This window comes from Sciurus carolinensis, chromosome 6 (genome assembly GCF_902686445.1).
Source record: "Sciurus carolinensis chromosome 6, mSciCar1.2, whole genome shotgun sequence".
Taxonomy (NCBI): Eukaryota; Metazoa; Chordata; class Mammalia; order Rodentia; family Sciuridae; genus Sciurus; species Sciurus carolinensis.
Window position 1 is genome coordinate 97,755,552 of NC_062218.1, and position 23,150 is coordinate 97,778,701.

Consider the following 23,150-nt stretch of genomic DNA (forward strand, 5'->3'; position numbering starts at 1 on the left):
TTCTATTGATGTCTATTTGGCCCTTTCTAGAAGGGACATCAGCAGAAACACCAACGTCTGTCCTTCCAATCCCCCGAACACCTTTTGAAGACAAGAGTCAAGATCACTGGCTTTTATTTCAGAGAAAGACTGTGTCCCTCCCAGGACCCAGTGCACTGGAGTGGAGGAGGAAATAGTAGCAGCACCTCCCTGCCCTCTGGCAGTCTGCAGAAAGAAATGGGAAAGGTCCAGAGGCTGTCCCAGCGTCTCTATAAGCGACAGGAGTAGTGGCGGACTAGAGCTCTTCCCTTGTGGCTGTCTCATTGTCCAAGCAGGCCCCTTGGGAGCCCCCACACAGCAGTGCCTCCAGAGCTCCTGGGCCTTGTTGGTGGGCTTTGTAGATCTGGTCTTCTCCAAACTCTCCCAGGTAGTGAAAGCATGTTGCAGAGAGCCTACAGGAGTCCAGCAGGAGACTTGGACTCTGCCCAGCCCACAAGGAAGTGGTGGGCAAAGCAGGGTCTGGGCACTCCATCCCATCCCCAACCCCATCATCACCTGTTGGGCCAGGGGCCTCCTGTGATCATCACACTGATGCTTGGCTCTGGTCCCTTGCTAAGACCTGGGCCAGTGAGATGTTTCACCTGGTTCACTTCTCGGACCCCATAGCTGGTGGCAGTTGGAAGGGGAAGGATATACGATTGGTGGGAGTCCAACCAGGGTGAGATACCTGTTTCCACACTAGGATGGACACCCTGGGCATTTGAGCTGAGAGGGAAAACTCTGGCCCAAGGCTGCACACAGACGTTCTGCTGGTCATTTGCTCTTGCACTTGCTCCCAGTCCAGAGCACAGACTTCATGGCAGCCAGCCCCCTCCCTCAGGCCAAGTATGGGTGTGGTGGGAGTGGGAGTGGGGGATCTGCACCTCCAAGCCCTGCTCCTGAAGGAGGGAGGCAGGGGCCCAATTGCAACTCACTCCTGCCAGTTCTGGGAGCAGCTTCGGTCCAGGATGTCTGTGTATACCGACTCACTCAGCTCCTGTTGCCCCCTGGAGTCTGGAGTATGAAGCTTGGCCTCTGCCTTTGCCAGATGCTGCCACATCTAGAACATGGAGGGGCTATGAGCCAGGGGATTGGGTCCGCAGGTCAGGGGTGGGGAGGAGGGAAACCCAAGTCTCTGGGGATGATGTGGCAAGGGAGCCGTTTGAGCAGGAAGCACCTGTGAAGCAGGTTTCAGGACTTATCTCCCAGGTCCCCAAAGCTGGGACTGGGCCAATGGAGATAGCATCCACTTTCCTGGGATGGGGGTGGAAATACTGAAATGGAAGTTTAGGCCCAGGCACTGTCCCCACCACCTGGGACACATCTGCCCAGTAGCAAATGCCATTTTAAACCATGTGAATAAGGAAAGCAAAAAAACAAAACAAAACAAACAAAAAAAAAAACAACAAACACCAATCAAAAACCAAACAAACCTTACATATATTCATAAGCCGTGTGCATGAGCGCAGTCACATACAGGTATGCTCAACAGGGGCAAGTGTGCACTGAGATACACAAACTCGTACATGTATGCACTCAACGTATGTACCCCACATGCACATATACAAGGCACCCTATGGATTTGGGGAGGGAGTGAGACCTGAGGGTGGGTCTGAAAGGGAGTCTAAGAAAACGAGTAATTCCCTGGGGGTCTCAAGATACTGCAGGGTGTTGCAGATTGTCTATTTTCTGTTGGGCAGGCAGATGGGCACACTGAGGTTTCAGGTGAGGAAGGGACTGCAATCTTTTGGAAGACTGGGCCTGGGAGTGATGTCTGATGGTGGGGGTTGAGGATTAAGGGTCAGTGGTGAAATCTGAGGTAGATAGAGGGGTCTGGGCAGGGACAGGGGGACTGCTGGAGGAGGGGGACTCACCTGGTAGGACACGGCCCTGCAGGCATCACAGCGCAGGTGAGCAGGCATGTGGGCTGAGTACTTCTCCTCCTCATCAAGTTGTGGGGCAGTGGCCGAGAGCGAGGCCTTGTCCCCAAAGTCCCCTGGGGCAGCCCAGGCTCCTAACAGCAGCAATAGTGGCAGTGATAGTTTCATGGCCTCCGGAGCCAGCTCAGTGAGCATGCACTGTGGTTGGGGTGCAGATGTACGCGCTCAACGGTGCAGTGGGGAGTGCCTCTGTCCCAGACCAATGGGGAACTGACACCTCACCCCTCCCCCAGGGCCCTGGAGATGCCACGTGTGCTCATTCTCCGGAGGACCCTGACTCTGGACAACTTGGCTCCATTTCATACATAGGAACCATGAGGCAAGTAGAGGGGCTGTGGCACAAAGGGGCTGCTGGCAACCTCATGCTGGGACCTGGTCAAGTGGCAGGCACTGTGCTGGGCACCTTGCATGAGGAAGTAGTTGATTACTGTCATCCTTATTCTACCCCTGAGGACATGAGAGCTCACAGAGAAGTGACAAATCTCCCAGCTATAGAGGGGCGTGCTGAGATTGGAATTCAAACCTGATTGACTCCCAAAGTCCACTGGCCCCACAGCCACAGATGAAGGTGGCCATAAGGGCAGTTGCCAGCCTAGGTGTCCCTCCCTGGGAGGCAAGTTCATCCAGGCAGAGAGGCCAGAGTGTGTGAAGGCATATGTCCTTCCCCAGCCCTAGGTTCCCCTCAGCCAAGGTCAGACCTAGGCATGGAAGGACACTGTGGAAGGTCTTCAGAGGCCGCAGTAGGAAATTAGGCACCTTAAACCAGTCATCATTTCAACCATCATGGTTCATGGTCAGCCATTTATTGCACAACAGGATGAGGTGAGGTGACCAGAGGTGGCCAGGGACCCAAGATTTTCCATGCCATCAGTGTCCCTGGCCAAGAGCTATCCAGGTTATTCTGACTCAAAGTTCACCTAGTCAACTTCCAGTCCAGGGCAAGGGACAGGGACCATAGGGACATGGGCCCCAAGATCTGTAATGAGGAAGGCATCCATTCACATCCCTGACACTGCTTCTAATGGAAAATCTTCTTCCCCAAATCTATCACTTCACACCCCAATCCAGTAAGTCCCTGTCATTTCAGGCTCGGAACCACACACAGACCACCATGCACACACACGCCTCCTGTCCAGCTCCTTTGGCCTTCTCAGAGGCTCCTAAAATCTCAGAGCAGTTGGAACACAGGTTCTGGGTCCTGTCCCTTGCTGTGCTATGACCATACAGCTCCTCTCTGGGCACTATTATCACATCTGTGATATAAATTGAGAACTTTGTCCTCTCTGGTCTACCCCACACAGAGGGGCCATTTCTCCTACTGCCAGCCCAAACCCACCTTCCAGACAGTTGGAGGGGTCAAAGCTTCCCCTGGAAGCCAACAGCCCAAACTCCTCTTGTAAGTCTTTTTTTTTTTTTTTAATGTGCTGGGGATGGAACCTAGGGGCACTCAACCTTTAGTACTCACCTACATTCCCAGCCTTTTTAAAAAAATGTATTTATTTATTTATTTTGGCGGTGCTGGGGATCGAACCCAGGGCCTTAGTGCTCCCAAGGCAAGCACTCTACCAACTGAGCTATATCCCCAGCCCAAAATGTATTTATTTTGAGATAGGGTCTCACTAATTTGCCAAGCTGGTCTTGAACTTGTGCACCCAGCTCTGTAAGTCCTTGGTGACTTATTTCACCTGCTCCTAACCAAGTGGAAATGGCTGATGCTTCTACCCCTAAGATCAGTCAACTCAGCTCCCAGGGCTCTGAGGAGAAACCCGGAGTTCAGGGAAGGAAGGAAGAACTAGGCTCCCCTCTGAGGGCCATAGGCATCTGGACATACCTCACCCCATCTTCTCACCCCCAATTCCAGGCTGACTCCCCCTAGTCCCTCCTTCCATTGCTTCCTCACTCCACCTCCACCTGCTGCTTCCACAGTTCCTTTCTCAGTTCCAACTTGGCCTGGGGCTGCACTAGCCACTTTCCCCCCAGCTGCCCAGGCCAGAGCTCAACTACTTTTCCAAAAAACAGACTTGATACCAGAGTCCTTCCCCTTCATCTCAACAGTGCCCACTGGCCTGCTCCACATCAACTAGGTCCACTTTCAGAGAGGGACACAGCTTACCACCTCTGGAGATCACCCTGTTCTGCAGTTCTCATTTCTGCTGCCCTTTGGAGAACACTTCCTCTGGCTGGCTCCTCACATATTTGCTTGCCTGCATAAACACATACATAAACACCCAGGGAATGCTTGGGAAAGGGACATACATTTTCATTGGGGGTAGCAAGTAGTTAGCTACCTCCTGAGCTCCAGCTTCATCAACCTGGGGTCTCACATACATTCTCTGAAGATTACTTCTGGCCTGAAGACTGACTGGGACAGACCAAAAAAGGTGATGGGAAGAAAAGACAGGGAGCTAGAAGCCAGAACCTCTAGGCCATTTAAGGGGGCTCAACTCCAGGGGATTGGGCCCTAAGGCCTCACAAAGGGAACACTGAACCCTTGCTAGGTTGTGTGGGATCCGAATTAGCAGGAGGGGCACAGAGGAGCAGAGGTGGAGCAGGGCTAGGAGTCCCGCTCATGGGGAGGTAGTACATCCCGTCCAGCGGTCCTGCCTCAGAGGCCCAGGGCAGCTGGGAGCTGCCAAGGGCTGGCAGGCCCGGGGATGGAGGGAGTGAGAGGCTAGGAATAGGCCCATAGGCAGGCGGGTAGAGGCCAGGCCCCAGGGCCAGCGGAGTGTAGATATGGCGGGGCTGCCTTGGGGAGGAGTGCGGCAGCAGCACCTCCACGTACTGCCCGCTCTCGGGGTCGAAGAGAAGCCGCAGCCTCGGCTGCCGAGGCGCCTCCACAAAGTAATAGCGGCCGGTCTCTGGATCCACCAGGACCTTCCCTGGGTGTGTGGCTCCCAGAGGCCTACGCATCCCCTGGGAGAGGCCTTGGGACCGGTCCGTGGGAGGTGCAGAGGCAGCGCGGGGCTGGGGCGGAGCCGTCATGCTGGCCAACGCCTGGGACTCCCGCAGAGGTGGGGAAGACGCAGGTTCGGGGTTCGCAGCGGGTGCCTCTAGTTTGGGTGCTATCCCAGGGCTCGAGTTAGGGCACGCCTGAGGGGAGCAGGGGCGGGATGGTCGGGTCGCTGAGGGCCCGATAGAGGACCGCTGCGGGGAGGTGCGAGCGCCGCCGAGGGGGCTGGTCCGACCCTCGCCGTCGGGAACCAGGCGCTGTGCTTCCGCATCCCGATTCTCTCCGCGCAGACTGTGGACCAGGACTCTGGAGATCCTCTCTGGCCGCCCGCCCAAGGCCAGGGCACCAGGCAAGCGGATTTCGGTGCGCGCGAAGGGTTTTGCGGTGCTGTTCTCTGCCCTCCGCCGCAAGACGCCGTTGGGCTGCGAGGCGTCCGGTGGGACTCTGTCGAGGGATGGCTCAGGGGACTCGTAGGGGTGCTGCACGACTGGCAGGAAATCCTTGAGAAAAACGGAAGTGTAGTGAGCCGGGGCGGGGGACCCCAGCACCTGAAGCTCTGGCGTCTTGGATGCGTCGCCCTCCTCCCCGCCAGAATCCGAAGGAGGCCCAGGTAGCCCTGAGCCTGGGCTTCCGGATGGGAAACTTGGAGCGTAAGTGGTCTTCACTATCTTGCGCACATCTCTTGGCCGCGGAATGGTCACGCGGGAGCGTCCAGAGGCCACTTCGGAGCACAAACCTTCTGGGCGAGCATCGGCGTCCAGGGACCCCACGACGTAACTGCGGGGCGGCTCAAAGACATCTGTCTTTGGCGACGGCTCACTGCCTGTGGCGACGAGATTCGGACTCTTTCGCGTGGGGGTACTCTGCACCTCTGTTAGTTCTGGAGTCCCGGGTGCGGCTGGTGTAGAAGTTGCCAACTCCTCAGTTACACCATTCATAGCTTCCCGCGTAAACGCTATCGATGAGCCCTGGGCCATGGGAACCCATGTCTCTTGGGGCGATGGGCTCCGTGTTCCAACAGGAAGATCTGTTGCCTCCCATGGGTACAAGGTCAACGGAGACCGGCTTGTACCCCGCCCTACAGCCTCCCCGACTGCCGGTTGCGGAGCCTCGTGGGAAGGAACTTCGGGGGATGAGCTCCTTGCTCCAGCAGCACCTTGATTCCACTGGGAAAGAGTTGGAGGGGAAGGGGTCCTCCTGCTGGAAGTTTCCTCCACAGAGGGATTCTGATTTTCCCACGCAGAGGATGCTTCAGGCAAGGACGGACTACTCACCCTCCGTACAGTCCGATCCCATGGGAAGGGGTAGTGAGGACCCCTCTCGGTCCCATTTGGAGCCTGCCACGATGGAGAGGGGCTCCTTGGCCTCACAGACCTGCTGGGAATCTCCGAGGGGACCCTAGACTTAAAAGATGGACTGTGTGCCCTAGGGGAGGTTCGATTCGGAGACTCTCGTGGGAACCGAGTCTTGGGTTCCTGGTTGCGTGCCTCGGAGATCTTTTCCTCCGACTGCAGGAAGATACTGGAACTAACCGGACCCAGCGGCTCGGTCCCGGGCGTGGGCTTGTCGCGCCGAATCGCGCGCTCACGTAGGCTGGGCCAAGGTCGTGGGGCTCTCGCCCGTGCCGAATTATCTTGATCGTGGAGTAGCCGAGACCTAGACTCTTCCAGGACCATGTGGGTGCTGCCGGACGTTTCCCGAGTCCTAGGTTGTGGCCGCTCGGTGAGCCGAAAGGTGGCGCTGCTCGAGGCCGGGGCCGTGGGGTCCAGTTTTCTGGCCAGTGCTGTCTGCACTAGGCCCGCAGCCGCCTGCAGGCGGCCCATTGACTCGTCTAGGGAGCCAGTGCGCAGGAACAGTTGGGGGCGCGGCGCGTCGGCGGCTCGCGAGGGACTCCGGGGCCGGGGGCGAAGCTCGATCTGCCGTTTCGGCACGGTCCGGGACCTGCCTGGAGCGGTGGGCTCCTCCTCCAGTGCCACTTCCACACACTCGAACTGCGCTGAGGCCACAGGACTCGGCCCGCGAGGGCTCGGCCCACGGGGCCGCAGCTCCAGATAGGTGGCCCATCGGGAGCCACCGTCTGGGGACTGGGGCTGTGATGGGATAGGGGAAGGAGACACTGGCTCCGGCAGCGACAGGTTGCTGGAAGTCGGCGCCGTGAGCTGTTGCACCTCGCAGTCCTCGGCGTCCGAGTGGCTCAACAGAGGCCTGGCGCCGAAGATGACTTCCATCTCCCCCGACGGCAGCATGCGTAGCTGGGGCTGGGGTGGCGGCGGGCCGGAGCCCGGACCTCGGTGGAAACTTGAGCCGGACCAGATCTGCTGGCTGCTATTCTGGGCGCTGACGGACAGGAGAGGCTGCGCGCCCACCCCCCGCCTAGGGGCCACGCAGGGCCAGTTCTCCTGGTCTTCTGCGTCCGGCCCAACGTCCGGGGGCTCTGGAGAATCCGGAGCTGTGTGGTAGGAGCCAGACGAACCCGAGGAATCCTGGCGACGCGCGGGGGCCGCGGGCAACCACCTCGGGAGCCCAGGCAACTCTTGCGGGACGAGCGCGGTCAGCATGGTGGGCCGGACACCGCGCACTACCTCCCTCTCAGTGCCTCTGCTGGTGGCGCCGGTACTGTCCCCGCCCCGCCGGAGGATGCGATGGGGTCAAAGCGCCTTAAAGTGGCCGCGTCCACTCGCAAGTCAGCGGCGTTGGCAGCAGGAGAGAAGTGAGCCTCAAGCCCCTATGCCAAACCTACCCCCTTCTCCAACTTCACGGTTTTGGCTGACAGGTGAGAGAGGAAGGCAGGCCCAACTTTGGAAACTTTGGAGCAGGCAACTAGATTCAACTCCACCTATTACAGGTGAGGAAATGGGCCCAGTAGGGGCTTGCCTAAGGTCAAGTCTCTGGTGTGCAGTGTGAGCCATTCAGGGTGAGCCAGGAAACCAGACCATCAGGTCCGGGAACTCCGTCTTGCTATTTCCACCTCCCCTTAGCCCCCAACACCTTAATTTTGCAGGCAACCCTCCTCCACTCCCTGAGCCCTCTCATGGCTTGCCCTGTTAGAGCTCATGAACTTCAACCATCATCCTGTCCCAATAACTTCCACAGTGTGTGGAGCATCGTGAGAGACCTCTCCCAACTCCAACAAAGGTTGCGCTGGGGCCTCAGGAAGGTCCTGACCCTAGCAAGACACAGTGCCTTTAGTGCAGCATTGGAAGGGGCTGGAATGGACAGCTTTACTTTTCATAAGCTGCCTTAGCACCCAGAAGACACCCTGGATATGCCCTTGGGAACAGATGTGTGGCCCCTCTAAAGCCCCCACAACCTTTGGTCCTACCCTAGGAACAGGCACTGGTGGGGGAGCTGCCACCACCTGTCATTATCCTGTGACAATGGGCACCACTTGCCCTTCAATTCTGGCATCAAGGTCTTGCCATGACTCAGGCCCCAGCTGACCCTGGATCAAAAGCTCTGGATTGTGCATTCACCCTCATAGTGACCCAGAAGAGGCAACACTTGACAAATCTGACTCAGTCTCATGGGTGCCCTGCCTGGGTATCCCCTTAAGTCACCTAGGGCACACTCAGTGATGGCTTCTGAAAGCTAGCCTGTCTGTTGCATCCAGTCCTACCAAACAATCCAAGCCCATCCAAGCAAGCAGTTGCTCCTTCTTAGACTATTTCCCACTTTAAAAAAAGATGCAGTTAAGTGGTAGAGCACTTGCCTAGCATGTGAGACCCTGGGTTCAAACCCCAGTATTTAAAGAAAAAAAAAAAAAAAAAAAGACGCAGCATTGTTTCCCCTCATCCACTTGTGAGGACTGATGAGCTTCTGTTTGGGGAAGGTAGAAGAGGATGCAACTGTGATTCATAGGTATGATATTCTCATTAAGTGATAGCAACTGGGTTTCTCAGATCTGTTGGTAGTCCTGGAACTTGCTGTCTCTGAAGTCTCTGGTCAGGGCTTCTTATGCACAGTTATATTTAAGGAGTACTGAGAGTGGGGTGAGCTGTTGCTGTGGTAACCATGGCTGTTTCTATATATAGGAAAGGATTAAATACCAAAAGGGATGGTGTCAACTAGTGAGGACCCAGCTCCCCAACTTCCGTGGCTATAAGCCCGACTCCCATGGACCCCACCCCTACCTTACTCTCAGGAATTGGAGGATTGAGGAACATCTCCTTCTGAGCCCAGAAGTGGCCTGGCAGGTGGTGGTCCAACGCATACCCCCCCACCCAATTCCTGTTGACTACAGGTCACCAAGGCCTGGGAGGCAGAAGTGACTGCTGCCTTTTCCCCTACTCCTTTCCTGGAGGTCAGGCCTGAGGTAACTGGACCCACAAGAATGTAAAAGGAAGGGTTGGGGATCCCCCAGAGCAGAGAAGGCAGAGGTTGGGCATTAAGGTCAGAGATCAGGAAGGTGACCACCATTTTATTTTTCCCTGAGACGCTGGTGCCTGCGGGCCTGACGCATTCCTGAAGTTTTCTTATGCTTCTGGTCCAGCACCTGGGCCATGTAGTTCTCCTGCTGCTTCTGGATCCGGAAGTCAGACATGTGATTCCTGCAACGGAGCCAGCTGGCTGGTCGTGGACTGCAGACAGCCCAGGGTAGGGGCCAGAGGTCAGGCTCCCCACTTCCATCAACAACCCCCAGCCTGGCCCAGGCCCCTCACCTGAATATCTGTTTTTGCTGGCAGATAACTTGCTGCAACTCCTTAATCTCATTCTCTTTGCCATTAAGTATATCTTCTTGCTTTATAATGTGAGACTCAATTTCTGTGGGGGAGAGAGGCAGGGAGGAGGAGTGGTTCCCATCCCAAGGACCCCTTCATGAGCTAAGTTCCTCATGGGACTTTTTAGAACTTGGTTTCCACCCCTGCTCCCAACCCAGGGCCTCTCTGGGAACATTTGCTAATACCTTAGTAGGAATGAGTTTATTATGGAGTCTTGGGATGAGGGACAATGTCTGATGACTGTATTAGTGACTTCACAATCTATTCTGTACCTCACCCATATGAGGCAGGTGAAGGTCCTTGGAGAAATGAGTAATCCTTCCTAAAGGAAGGATGGTGAATGGCTCCTGTCCTCATTCCTGCAGGTTTTTACAGATGTCATCTCCTTGGTGAGACCCCTCCTAAGACTAAAAATTACAACCACTCCTAATACTACCTATCCCCTTTTCCTGCTGTATTTTTTGCCTTAGCATCTATCATACCATATAGTTCATTCATTTTTTTTTTCTCTCACTAAATATATAAAGTCCACAAGGACAGGGATTTTTGTGTTATTCACTGCTTTATCCTTGAGGCTTAAAACAGTATCTGGCATATAGTACGTACATACTAAGTATATTTATAGAATGAATGGACAGGACATCCCCTGGGGTGCTAGGACTTAGAAACATCATCTAGTTCACCCATTTCCATCCAAATGACCCACTGAGGACTAGGGATACAGCTCAGTGGGGTTTCTATCCCTAGTACTAAAGAAAAAAAAGGCTTCCACAACTTCCCAAGTGGGGTACCCACTGGGAGGGCTGACTAAATGCCTAGTACTGTGCTAGGGTTTCATGAGTAATGGGAGAAGGTGGGATCCCTGCCCTCATGAGACAACTCCTTAAAGGAGCATTAAGACCCAGAAGCTGGGCTGGGGATATAGCTCAGTTGGTAGAGTGCTTGCCTTGCAAGCACAAGGTCCTGGGTTCAATCCCCAGCACCACAGGGGGGTGGGGGAAGGGGGTCAGGAACTGATCAGAGAACAGGACAAGGCTACATTCCAATAATGCATCCTATCAATGAGGCAACTTTGGGCCAGTTGTCTCCCTTTTCAGATATGTTTCTTCATCTATAAGTTGGTAATAGAGATAGCCCCTATTCTACAGTGGGGTGGGGAGGATCCAGTGAGATAATGGTGACAAATTAAGTACACATTAGATACAAGGATGATTTTTGTGTTTTGGGTCAAAATCCAAGGAGGCTACAGGGATATGGGGATGCTTTACTTATGTAAGAGCCCTTCGTGGAGCCCTGGAAAATTTGGATTCACACGGGAAAAAAAAATCTCACTGCCTTTAGATGTTGGACAGGATTAACTAGAACACAGTCTCTGACAATACAAAAATGCCGATACATTTAGGTTTTCGGGAGAGAAGATCTGGTACCAAGTGAATGTACAGCATGGAAAAGAGGAGAGAATAAAATGGTGGAGGGCAAGAATAAAAATGAGCTCACTGGGTGATGGGACCAGGACTACTGAATCTTCCTCCCAAGGTCAACCAGCTCCAGATTAATTGCTTATTAAGTTCTTTTGGGAATAAAGATTGTAAATTTGTGTGACTCTTAAAATAAGTTTGTAGTACCCAATGGGAATGGTTAGAAAATCCCTTTGAGGGGCTGGGGTTGTGGCTCAGTGGTAGAGCGCTTGCCTAGCATGTGTGAGGCACTGGGTTTAATTCTCAGTACTGCATATGAACAAATAAAGGTCCATTGACAACTAAAAAAATATTTAAAAAAAAAAAAAGAAAACCCTTTGATAAGAATAAAGAGCTATGTTAAGTGTAAAAATCAAACAAACTGATCTTTCCCTTCTTGCTTCTCTCTCCTACACACTTGCTTTTCCTCCTCCTCGCTTTCTACTCTCTCTAGCATGTGCCCTTTCTCTTTCCTTTCTCTTTTCCTCTCATTTCCTCTCTTACCCTGCAGGGAGACACTCTGTTTGCTTAATAAACTCCCTTATGTGATTTCCTGTGTCCGGCTTGGTTTCGTGGGAATTCCTTACAATAGTGCCGTGACTTGGGATGGGATCTTTCACTGTCTCTTAAGCAAGTGGAACCCCATCCGATGCCCCAGTGCCCCTGGACACGGCCCCACCTTCCATTCTGCCCAGACGCTCTGCTCTGCATTCATCACCGGACTTCAGAAGCACCCATCCCCAGATGCCTTTACAACCTGCTCTTCCCCAACCGGATTTCTACCATGGACCCCTCAATTGACCTGATTTCTAAAATGGGAACTCCAAACTGCTTGCCCCACGCTGCCCCCTTTCAGCTTGAAGAAGCCAGAGCGGTCATGGATCCCCTTTCCCTACAGCAAAGGAGTTCCTAAAATGAGAGGGGTGAATGAAGCCAGAATTGGGGACAGGCAGTTAGTGTAGAGTTAGGGGATCAGTCAAATCAAGGAAATGAAGTCCATGAAAACCATCTGCCTCTGGAAGTCTGGAAGGAAAATGGACTTTTTACATCTCACCTGCAAAACCAGCCCCAGTCACTTAGGCAGGAAGGAGAGAGGCGGCTTCGGAAAGAACTGGAGAGCAAAAGATTTTCTTATAAAAACAGAAATGGGGGAACGTAATGTATAAAGCTGCTCTTCCGCTCATTCCGTTGCAGTCATTTTCCCCGCCTCCCAACCACTTGTCAATCTGTGAACATCCTAGCTAGCTATTGGTTCATCAGTCAGCTTGCAAGTATCCTTCTCCATTATTGGTCCCCTGTTAGCCTGGCGGAATTTGACTGCCATCTTTCCCTTCTTGCTTCTCTCTCCTACACACTTGCTTTTCCTCCTCCTCGCTTTCCACTCTCTCTAGCGTGTGTCCTTTCTCTTTCCTTTCTCTTTTCCTCTCATTTTCTCTCTTACCCTGCAGGGAGATACTCTGTTTGCTTAATAAACTCCCTTATGTGGAAAAAAAAAAAAAATCAAACAAACTACACAAGGGGAAGTAGTGGGGGTGGGAGAGTGTCAGGGTTCATACTAGACTGAGTCAGGTAAGGTGTATGACCCACTGGAGGGATTCAGGACGCTCTGGGGGCAGGCAGCCATGGCCTGTCCCTATGGCACAAATGAGCAAATAATGAGTTAATCGGTGGCTTGGGCTGATCTCAGTTGGAAGGAAATGCCCTAGAGGAAGGATGTTTCTGGTTGTACTGGGAGAGAACTCTATGTTCCTTTGGGGGAAGAAGGGGAGATGCCCAGTGAGAGAAAAGTACAAAGGTACCTATAACCTTTGTATGAAGGCAGAGACTACTTGTTGGGCCCAGGAGGCCCTGGTGGGTGCCAATGCTCAAGCAACACTGAGGCCTTTCAGCCTGCTTGACCAGATCAAGATGGCAGCCTGCTGGCATTTTCCACTGAGAATTCTTACAGGAGAGAGTTTGGAGTGGTGTGTGAGGGGTGCCTAAGGTTCTAAATGGGGTACCCATAAGGAAAAACCATGACCCTCTTTTGGGTTTGGGCTGATTTCCAGCCTATTTGAGATCTGCTACAGATGTTGCATATGGAATTTATACCCACTTCTTAAGCTAGGTAAGAGGAGCTCAGCATTCCAGGAAAATGAAAGAGGTTCCCAAAGAACACTGGGTAGCTGACTTTGAAAGTACCCCTTAACTCACAGCACCAACTGAGCCAGCAAGTGGCTGTAGGCATGTGTGTAGAGCAGAGTTGATAACGGTGGCCCAGACATATTTTACTTGGTTCCCACAATATTTTTTAAATCTTTAAATCAGTTGTAAACACTAAAAAAAGTAAAAAAGTTTTCATTAAAACTTGATTTCAGGACTGGGGTTTTGGCTTAGTGGTACAGTGCTGGTCTAGCATGTGTGAGGTACTGGGTTTGATTTTCAGCACTGCATATAAATAAATTAATGAAATAAATGTCTACCAGTAACTAAAAAAAACAAAAACAAAAAAACTTGGTTTCAGTCAGGAGTGGTGGTGCAGGCCTATAATCCCAGCAACTGAGTAAGACCTAGTCTCAAAATAAAAAAATAAAAAGGGCTTGGGGTATGACTATGTGGTTAAGCACTCCTGGATTCAATCCTTAGTACCACAAACCCCCACAAAACTTGGTTTCAGCTGGGCATGGTGGGACAGGCCTGTTAATCCCAGCAACTTGAGAGGCTGAGGCAGTAGAATCACAAGTTCCAAGCCAGCCTCAGCAACTCAGCAAGGCCTTGAGTAATTCAGTGAGACCCTATCTCAAAAGAAAAGAAAATATAAATAAGGGCTGGGGATGTTACTCAGTGGTAAAGCAACCTGGGTTCAATGTCTGATACCAAGAAAACAAAACTTGGTTTCTAGCTTTTTTTCCTTCTTGGTACTAGGGGTTGAATCTAGGGGCACTTTACCATTGGGTTACATCCCCAGCCCTTTTTATTTTTTAATTTTAACAGAGGGTCTCACCAGGTGTGGTGGCACACACCTGTAATCCCAGTGCCTCAGGAGGTGGAGGCAGGAGGATCATGAGGTCAAAGGCAGTCTCAGCAATTTAGCAAGGCCCTAAGCAACTTAGTGAGACTGTCTCAAAATAAAATGTAAAAAGAGCTGGGGTGGGCTGGGGTTGTGGCTCAGTGGTAGAGCAATTGTCTAGCATGTGTGAAGCACTGGGTTTGATTTTCAGCACCACATATAAATAAATAAAATAAAGGTTCACTGACAACTAAAAATACATTAAAAAAAAAAAAAAAACAACTAACTCGATTAAGAAAAAAAAAAAAGAGGGCTGGGGATATGGCTCAGTTGGTAGAGTGCCTGCCTTGCAGGCACAAGGCCCTGGGTTCAATCCCCAGCACCGCCAAAAAAAAAAAAAAAAAAAAAAAAAAGAGCTGAGGATGTGGCTCCGTGGTTATAAGCATCCCTGGGTTCAATCTGTGGTACCAAATAATAAAAAGTAAATAACATAAATAAATAATTAAGAGAGGGTCTCGCTAAGTTGCTGAGGTTGGCTTTGAACTTCTGATCCTCCTATCTCAGCCTCCCAAAAGTTGGGATTACAGATCCCACCATGTGCCACCATGCCTGGCTCTAGCTTCTTTTTTAAAGATCTGACAATTTGTGGTCCCTTCAGCACTAAAATTGGAACGATACAGAGAAGATTAGCATGGACCCTGTGCAAGGATGACATGCAAATTTGTGAAATGTTCCATATTTTTAACAACAACAACAAAAAAAGATCTGACAATCCTGGGACCCCATTCGCACAGGGGAGGGGTTAAACCCATGTGAGAGGGCATGGCTCTCCATTTCATCACAATCCCACTCCTCCCTACTGAGCGTCTGATCCTGAGACTACCAGTCAGCTCCCCAATAGGACTGTCTCGCCCTGTTGTTTCTCTTGTAGCAGGGTTATGAGTAAAGTATACTATTTCTGGAACTCTATCCAAAGTGGGAAAACAAAAGGTGGACTAAGAAGGTTGTATGTTTCAAGAAAAGTGGGAGCGAGCCCGTTCTTTTATGGCCAAGAAGAATATTGTACACCAACTGCTTCCCTCATTTCCGTGGCCTGCCTGGTCCCTGAAGGCCTTTTCGAAGGTATGGCCCGCCTGGGCCTGCCTGTATCCTCAGCCGGGGACAGAAGTTGGGGTGCAACCCTGTTTTTGACACAGGCACTGGGCTGTTAGGAAAAAGCCCATGTATGATAGCGTGGTGGGGAGCACGAACCTCCCGCCTACCATTGCACTTGGTGATGAGCTGGTCCTTCTTGCTGGACTCCTGCAGGACTCTGCTCTTGACGCTGGAGAGCCTGTTGTGGGAGGATGAAACCAGGCAGTGGGCAGGGCAGCAGACAGTGGGATCCCCCACTCTCCAGAGCCCCTCCTGAGGCCCACTCACGCTTTTTCAAAGGCCAGCTTCTCTTTCTCCAGCTGCTTGGACAATACCTCCACCTCTCCAAGGGCAAACTGCAATTTCTCCTCTTCCTTGGCCAGGAGGACCTTGGTCTTAGCATGGGCAGCTTTCTCTTCCTGCAGGAGCAGCAGCAGTCACCTCACTACCCCAAGCCTCTTTGGGTTTCTTAGGTTCCATTAAGCAGCCCCCATTCTCAGAAGGACACAAAGAAGCCAGGGTATAGAAAGATTCTGGCTTCACTATGGGGGTTTGGAGGTTCTCAAAAGCCAATACTCAATAACTCTGCCCAACCACAGGGTTCCTGGGAAATGGAGATTAGGAGCCTGCAGAGGCATTACTTACCACCAGCTTCTTCTCCACTGCCTGGAACTCTTCTTTACTGACAAAATTTTCGTCCTGGAGAACCATCTGCAACAGAGCCTGGCTCAGGGAGGGCCTGGGGCTGGGGTACATAGGGTATCCTCTAGGACCAGGACAAAGGATGGATAATGGGATGATGCCAAGGTCACCAAGGATGCCTTGGAGGGGAGAATCAATTCCACCCATTCACTGAATTCCTTCTTTAAGTCCTGCCCTCAAGGAGCAATCAGGTCAAGAAGGGGATAGCCCATAGGTGTGTTTAATGCCATGTATGCTGTGATGGGAAAGCACAGGGGCTGTGGTGCCAATAGGGAATCCTGATCCAGCTTGGGGAAGGGTCAGAATTGCTTTTGAAGAAGTGGTATGAGTCCTGAGATCTGATTGCTAAATAGGATGGGTCAGAAGAGGCAGAGAGAAAAGTGTTCCAGATGGTGGGAACACACATGCCAAAGCCAGCTGCCAAGAAAAAGATGTACCTTCAGGGAATGGAAGGTAATTCAGTGCCTAGAGCTACAAACATTTTGTTGAAAAAGGGTATTAAGGTAGCTAACAGAGCATGTCTCTCGCTTCTTCCTCCCACATCCAACTTCCCAGAAGGGAAGAAGCTGTCTAAGAATCATTAGAGTGAGAAACAGATGTGAAGCCAGTTTTATTTCTGAGATGGAGATGCATCCTGACATTCTTACCAAGACAGAAAAACAAAACCAGAAAAACCATGAACTCCAGCTGGCTAGCACTGGAAGTAATTTGTGGCTCCAATGCTTTGCACCTATTAGCTGGAATTTGAGAAGGCAAAACACAGGGGCACACATACGGGTTGGAGGCCCTTGAGTCAACGTGGTCAGGGGCCAAATCTGTGCTAACTGCACTCATCATGGCACCGCATTTTGACACTGGAGAGGGAGGGGTGCCCATAATAGAAGAGATAATACAGTGTCCTCTCTGTGCATTTGAGGGTATTGGGAAGTCAGTGAGGTCGACTCCACTAAAAATGGAGAAACTGAGGCTCAGTGACTATTCACTATGCCCTGCAGCAATAACGAAGAGTGCAGAAAGTTGCTTAATTGAGGTTAAAATTCCCTGGTAAATATTCAAGAAGGTCCCGCCCCCTTTTGTTCCCGCCTTCAGCCAAGTCTCATTCGGTCTCCTCCTTCCCAATGACGCCATTAGCAGTGTCTTAGCCACGCCCCTTTCATCGAAACAAGGCCTGGCCCCGCCCCCGCCAGTGAGGCGTCCAGTCCGGCCTCTACCCGAGTTCTTCCGCTGCGTACCACGTTCCTCAGCTGGTGAATCAGTTCCTCCTGAGATTCAATCACGTCCCGCAGTTGATCGAAGGCGAGGCACACAGATCCTGACCCCCCCTGCGACCACCCGAGGGGCGTCGCCATCTTTCGCCCCCGCCAGCTCGTTGGAAATGGCTGCTGCAGGGCGCCTCACTACTGTCGTTCACCAATGAGAATGCGACGCCACAGAGCACTCTGGCAACGGGGGGCGGGGACTTCCTCTGTTAGTAGGGGTGGGTCCCGCCTCTTAAAGGAGCCGCCCGGGGTAGAGGAAATTTTTTTTTCATTTTTTTTTTTTTAGTTGGCAATGGACCTTTATTTAATTTATTTATATGCGGTGCTGAGAATAGAACCCAGTGCCTTCCACATGTCAAGCAAGCGCTCTGCCACTGAGCCACAACTTCAACTCTGATAACTCTTGAGACTTTGACTTTAAGGAAATTTGCTCATCTATTATATCTTCTGGTTCTCCTTCAGTTCTGAGGGGCAGGAACTACTTCCTTTAAGTGTCGTCTGAGTGGGCAATACTCAGACGCCAACATTGAGCCTTTTCCCAGGCCTATTAAATTACAAAATGGGGAAGCAAGAGTCAGTTTAAGCACCCCTGTGTGTTTAGCTTCACAGACCTTTTTCTCCTACCCTAATCTCCAAATTTCCCCTGTAGTATGAGCCTCCTGGAGCATACATAGTACTTTGGAGGGCAAAGCCTATGCAATGAAGATAGAATGAGAAGACTTCACCCAGGACGAATACTCACACTGATATCAGGCTTTATATGTGTGTGTGTATGTGTGTGTTAGGGATTGAATTCAGGTCTTCGGGCATGCTAGGCAAGTGCTATACAACTAAGCTACATTTCTAGCTTGATATCAGGCTTTGGAGAGTCACACTAGAGTCATGTGGGACCATGTCCAGGAGGGCCCTAAAGAGCCAAGAAAAGATTAAGAAGGCTGAAGTGGGGCTTGAAGGAAAAGAGCTCTAAAATGGAGGGAGGGAAGAACAAAGTGATCACACACATTTACCAAATCTCTACTGAAGACTTTGAAGGTTTTTTTTTTTTTTTTTTTTTATTCCTCCCAAATAAGATGAGACTTGGGAAGGATCAAAGTTGATATAATTGAGTATTCGCTATTTCATGGCACTGTTGCACCTTTTTTTTTTTTTTTTCTTTTTCCTGATACTGGAAATTGAACCCAGGGCTTTAGTGCAGCAATCTACCATGGAGTTACATCTCCAGTCATCTGTTATGCTTTCTGAGTTTTACTTCATGTTGTCCCTGGAGAAGAGGTGTCTCCTAAAAAGGGTCTGAGGAGTTCCTAGAGGGAACTCAGCTCAGGACCAGTGGGATTCTTGGCATATGTGATGGAAAAGAATTTTAGCATGTGCCAGTCAAAGGCAGAGACAGAGGTTTATTAAGAAAATAGATACAAATCAAAGAGAGAAAGGGCCATCACAAGAGAGAAGTTGCCTTTAGAGGGAATAGGAAGAAATACACCTATCAAGGTAGAATGCTGACCATCTCCAGAGAGAGTCTTATTTTGGAGGTTCCCAGTTCTTTTTTTTTTTTTTTTTTTTTTTTGGTACCAGGGATTGAACCCAGGGGTGCTTAACCACTGAACCACATCCCCAGACCTTTTTTGTAGTCTCACTGAGTTTCATAGGGCCTCGCTGAGTTGCCTAGGGCCTCGCTAAGTTGCTGAGGCTGGCTTTGAACTCATAATTCTCCTGCCTCAGCCTCCCCAGCCACTGGGATTACAGGTGTTCACCACAGTGCCCAGCTTCCAGTTCTTCTTCTTCTTCTTTTTTTTTTTTTAAGATTTGTTTTTAAAAATATTTTTAGTCATAGATGGACATAATACCTTTATTTTATTTGTTTATTTTTCTATGTGGTGTTGAAGATTGAACCAGTGCCTCACATGTGCTAGGCAAGTGCTCTACCACTGAGCCACAAACCCAGCCCCCCAGCTCTTCTTTTAAAGGAAACTTGGTGAGGGGTGGGAAGGTATGAAGGAGTGATATCATTCGGTGATCTCGAGATGGGTTCTGATTGTCTGGCTAGTTTCCAGAATCTCGAGTTGATGTGGCCTTCATTAGCTGGTCAATAGAGAATGCTGGAAAAGTCGCCTAAATTTTAGGTTCCTCAAGATATCATATCTCTTTGCTTAATCTGATTATTGGAGGGTTAGTTAACAGTGCACAGGTAGATTTGTAGATTTCTCAGGAATTTGGTAGTAACAAGTCTGGAAAAGAGACAGCTTAGTGGGTAACAGGCCTGCAGAAGTATGGAGAAATTCTATTTTCTTGTCCTTCCTGTGTGTCTCCTTTTTACCATTTCTTATTTCTTCTATTCTACCTCAATGTGATACTCATAACTTTGTGACGCAGGTTATACTTTCCTCATTTTATAGATGAAATGGCAACTCTGTGAGAATGAGTCTAGTTAATGACACAGGGTTCTAATGTGGCTAGTGTGACTGTCTAGAGCCTGGAGTCCGATATCAGGCTGGGGATGTAGCTCACTGGTACAGGGCTTCAAGATCAAAGCCCCGGATTCAGTTTTTACAACTTGGGGCTGCGGGGGTGGGTGTTGTGGAAACAGAGCCTGATATCAGAGTATGAGGAATTGTCCTGGGTGAAGTGTTCTCATTTCCTTTTTCTATCTATCTTCATTGCATAGGCTTAGGCCTCCTAAGTACTATTGTGTTCAAGGAGGCTGGAGTCCCATTCTTCAAGGTCATCTAAGCTAGTAAATTGTGAAACAGGTTCTGACATGGGCAACTTAATTCCAGCATCCATGAGTTTAATCATGATGCTGTGCTGCTTTGTTTTTGGTATTAGGGGTTGAACCCAGGGGCACTTTACCACTGAGCTATACCTTCAGTTCTTTTTATTTTTTATTTTGAGACAGGGTCTTGCGAAGTTGCCAAGGGTCTTGCTAAATTGCTGAGGCTGGCTGCAAACTTGCAATCTTCCTATGTCAGCCTTCCTCCTGAGTCACTGGGTATACACGTGTGCATGTGCCACCATAACCTGCTCTGTGGGTGCATTTTTGTTGAACATAGTGAATAATAAAGTTATGGAATTTGATACCCCACAGAAAAGGAATGTTAAAAAGGAATTTGGAAATAATGGTAACAGTGTCAACAAAGGGAAGTAATAAAGTTTGGGTCACTCTGATTGCTCCCCAAAGCTCTGCAGGGCCTCTTGGGATGGATGGTGTGGGCTGACAAACTTTGCCATTGCTATGGGTCTCTTGGTGGTAGCCCTTATTTTGTCTTTCTTTTTTTTCTTGCACCCATTCTCATTCCTTGGGGTCAAGGTCATCTCTATTGACTTCTGTTAAATGTCCTAAAGCAGCACAGTTCAATAGAATATCAGTAATGAAAATGTTTTACATCTGCACTGTCCCATAGGGAGCTACTAGTTACATATGACTGTTCAGTACTTGAAATGTGACTTGAGTGCCTGAGGAATTGCCTTTTTTTTTTTTTTTTTTTTTTTTACCCAGGGGCACTTTACCACTGAACCACATATCCAATCATTTTTAAAATTTTTTTTATTTTGAGAGATGGTCTCACTAAGTTGCTGAGAATGGCTTTGAATTCAAGATCCTCCTGCCTCACCTACCCAAGTTGCTAGGATTATAGATGTGTGACATTGTACCTGGCCCTTTTTTGACTTTTTATTTTTAGAGAGGGTTTCACTAAGTTGCTGTGTCTGGCCTTGAACTTGCAATCCCTCTGTCTTAGCCTCCTGAGTTGCTGGTATTACAGTGTGCACCACTGCACTCCAGGGTTTTTTAAATTTTAAAAAATTTTGCAGGGCATGGTGGCACATGCTTGTAATCCCAGCTGCTCAGGAAGCAGGAGGATCATAAGTTCCAGAAGAGCTTTGGCAACATAGAAAGACCCTGTCTCAAAAAATAAAAAGAGCTGAGGATGTAACTCAGTGATAGAACACCCCTTGGTTCAATACCCAGTACTGCAAAATTTTTAAAAAACATATTAGTTGCAATTTGTACTTATTTTTGCATGCTTGGAATCAAACTTGGGGCCTTGTGCATACTAGGTAAGTGCTCTACACCTGAGCTACGTCCCCAGCCCAACAATTTAAATTTTCATAACCATAAGTGGTTAGTAGCTACGGTATAGGACAACTTGAGCCTAGAAGGTACTGTGTAGGTTTTGTGTGCAGCATAGAGCCTTTGCAGAATTTTGTCAACTGAATGTTCACTCATATCACCCTGGACAAAGCTGCACGTTCCTCTGGGACAGTGATCCCTGAATCTTCCCCATGAACTGTCCCTCCCTAGAATCTTTCATGAGGTGCAGCTTGATGCCACTTGCCCGTGTTCACCTCCACCAACTGGACACAGACTGCTCTTCATGTATTTGGGGCAAAACCCTGGAGAGCACTTAGGCTCTAGCAGCCAGTTCCCTGGGGACGAGGTTATGAGAAGGGAGAACCTTGGATCCCAGTCTACATCTGTGTACCAGCATGGACATGAGGGGTAGTCACCCTGGTCAGGGCCCACCACAGACTCCTACTCAATAAGTGACACTTACTGAGAGATGAGCTACACTGAGCTACACTTCCAGCCCTTTTTATTTTTTAAGACAGGGTCTTGCTAAATTGCTGAGGTTGGCCTTGAGCTTGGGATCCTCCTGCCTCAGTTGGGAATATAGGCATGTGTCACCTCACCCAACTGGGTCTTCAGATTTTTGCTGTCAATAAATCAACAAGCACTCTTAGACTTCTGGCCAACCAGGGCTCAGTGAGACTCAGGATGACATGACATCACAAACAGCCTGTGGTCTTGTCCCAGGAAAGGCTTTCTTTCTGCACATGCTTGTCATTCTGATTGATATTCAGGTTATCTATTACTATATAACGAACTACTCCTAAGTTATTATAAATCATAGAAACATCATTTTGCTAGACCAGGCACAGTGGCACATACCTGTAATCCCAGAAACTTGGGAGGCTTAGGTGGGAGGATTCCAAGTTCAAGCACAGCCTGGCCAACTTAGCGAGATCTTGTCTCAAAATAAAAATTTTAAAAAGGGCTTTGGATGTAGCTCAGAGGCAGAATGCTCTATCCCAAATAATACTAATACTAATACAAATATTAAAACTAACACTAATTTTGTTCATGAATCCACATTATGGGCAGGGCTCAAGGGTGCAAGCTGCTCTCTGCTCCATCCAGTGTCAGCTGGGATGATTTAAGTGGGGTTCAGAAGTGCCATTTTCAAGATGGCTCACTCTTATGACTTGCAGGTTGGTACTGTTAGCTGGGTGCTCAGCTAGAACCGAGGACCAAGGTCTTGGTTCTCTTCATGGGTTGCCTGAACTTTCTCATAGCATAGTGGTTGGGTTAAAGAGAAAGCATCCAAAGTGACAGGAAACAGAAAGTTCCAGTGTCTTAAGGCCTGGGCCTAATAACCAACCAAGTGTAATTTTTGCTCTTTGTTCTTCTTTCCTTCTTTCTTTCCCTCCCCACCTTCATTCCTTCCTTTGCTGGGGATGGAACCCAGGGCCTCACATGTACTAGGCAAGAGCTTTACCACTGAGCTATATCCACGGTTCTCTACTGTAATCTTTTGGTCAAGAAGTCATGGAGTTAGGTTTGAAGGGACACTTACATCCGCTCACCCCCATCAATAGGAGTAGTGTCAAAGAATTTGGACTGCTCTATCACAGATGGTATGTTACTCCCTTAAAGGTTTATATCAAATAATACCAAATTGAAGCTTAGTCTAGTGGAGGAGTCAGACAATAATTAAATAAACACTCAAATCCCAAATGATGCCATCATTCAAATAAATATTATACTTATGACAAATGCTAAGAAAGAAAGGAATGAGAGGGATTTCAAGGGAGATTTAGCCCTGTCTGAGCAAAACTTCTGTGAAAGGAAAAGCATCTGTAAGGAGTGATTTTCTAGCTTAAATCTGTAAAGATAACCAGGAGGCATTTAGCAAAGGAGGTAGGGACA

At 49.7% G+C, this 23,150-nt stretch overlaps 3 protein-coding genes and 2 non-coding genes across 6 annotated transcripts; 1 reads left to right on the top strand and 4 right to left on the bottom strand.

Annotated features, from left to right (window-relative positions):
• Positions 1 to 81: 81 nt before the first annotated feature.
• On the bottom strand, positions 82 to 3,481 carry Mzb1 (marginal zone B and B1 cell specific protein). The gene is made up of 4 exons (XM_047554937.1): positions 1,893 to 3,481; positions 954 to 1,078; positions 535 to 645; positions 82 to 431 (listed from the first exon to the last, which is right to left on the bottom strand). The coding sequence occupies exons 1-4, from the start codon at positions 2,091 to 2,093 to the stop codon at positions 275 to 277; spliced, it is 594 nt and encodes a 197-aa protein (XP_047410893.1). The 5' UTR covers positions 2,094 to 3,481; the 3' UTR covers positions 82 to 274.
• Positions 3,469 to 3,542, bottom strand: Trnap-ugg (transfer RNA proline (anticodon UGG)). Its single transcript has one exon. It is a non-coding gene; the product is annotated as a tRNA-Pro (tRNA).
• Prob1 (proline rich basic protein 1) lies at positions 3,481 to 7,530 on the bottom strand. Its single transcript, XM_047554930.1, has one exon. It carries the CDS (start codon positions 7,464 to 7,466, stop codon positions 4,428 to 4,430), a length of 3,039 nt encoding a protein of 1,012 aa, XP_047410886.1. The 5' UTR covers positions 7,467 to 7,530; the 3' UTR covers positions 3,481 to 4,427.
• Positions 7,531 to 9,286: 1,756 nt separating this feature from the next.
• Spata24 (spermatogenesis associated 24) lies at positions 9,287 to 17,308 on the bottom strand. 2 transcript variants are annotated; one of them, XM_047554935.1, is made up of 6 exons: positions 17,141 to 17,308; positions 15,852 to 15,917; positions 15,495 to 15,625; positions 15,335 to 15,405; positions 9,567 to 9,669; positions 9,287 to 9,485 (listed from the first exon to the last, which is right to left on the bottom strand). In XM_047554935.1, the coding sequence occupies exons 1-6, from the start codon at positions 17,255 to 17,257 to the stop codon at positions 9,326 to 9,328; spliced, it is 648 nt and encodes a 215-aa protein (XP_047410891.1). In that variant the 5' UTR covers positions 17,258 to 17,308; the 3' UTR covers positions 9,287 to 9,325. The 2 variants fall into 2 exon arrangements, with proteins under 2 accessions (XP_047410891.1, XP_047410892.1); XM_047554936.1 differs by having other exon boundaries at positions 9,291 to 9,455.
• LOC124987800 (U6 spliceosomal RNA) lies at positions 14,709 to 14,815 on the top strand. The gene has a single exon (XR_007109310.1). It is a non-coding gene; the product is annotated as a U6 spliceosomal RNA (small nuclear RNA).
• Positions 17,309 to 23,150: the final 5,842 nt, after the last annotated feature.

What these genes read in the sequence shown, in the direction of transcription:
- Spata24 (XM_047554935.1), bottom strand. Translation starts at nt 17,257, where the DNA reads ATGGCGACGCCCCTCGGGTGGTCGCAGGGGGGGTCAGGATCTGTGTGC. An exon ending in CAGTGGAGAAGAAGCTGGTG is followed by an intron (nt 15,626 to 15,851) that starts GTAAGTAATGCC and finishes CTGCTCCTGCAG; the next exon opens with GAAGAGAAAGCTGCCCATGC. An exon ending in AAGCTGGCCTTTGAAAAAGC is followed by an intron (nt 15,406 to 15,494) that starts GTGAGTGGGCCT and finishes CTCCCACAACAG; the next exon opens with GCTCTCCAGCGTCAAGAGCA.
- Mzb1 (XM_047554937.1), bottom strand. Translation starts at nt 2,093, where the DNA reads ATGCTCACTGAGCTGGCTCCGGAGGCCATGAAACTATCACTGCCACTA. An exon ending in TGCTCCCAGAACTGGCAGGA is followed by an intron (nt 646 to 953) that starts GTGAGTTGCAAT and finishes AACTGCCACCAG; the next exon opens with CTATGGGGTCCGAGAAGTGA. An exon ending in GGAGGCCCCTGGCCCAACAG is followed by an intron (nt 432 to 534) that starts GTGATGATGGGG and finishes GGACTCCTGTAG; the next exon opens with GCTCTCTGCAACATGCTTTC.
- Prob1 (XM_047554930.1), bottom strand. Translation starts at nt 7,466, where the DNA reads ATGCTGACCGCGCTCGTCCCGCAAGAGTTGCCTGGGCTCCCGAGGTGG.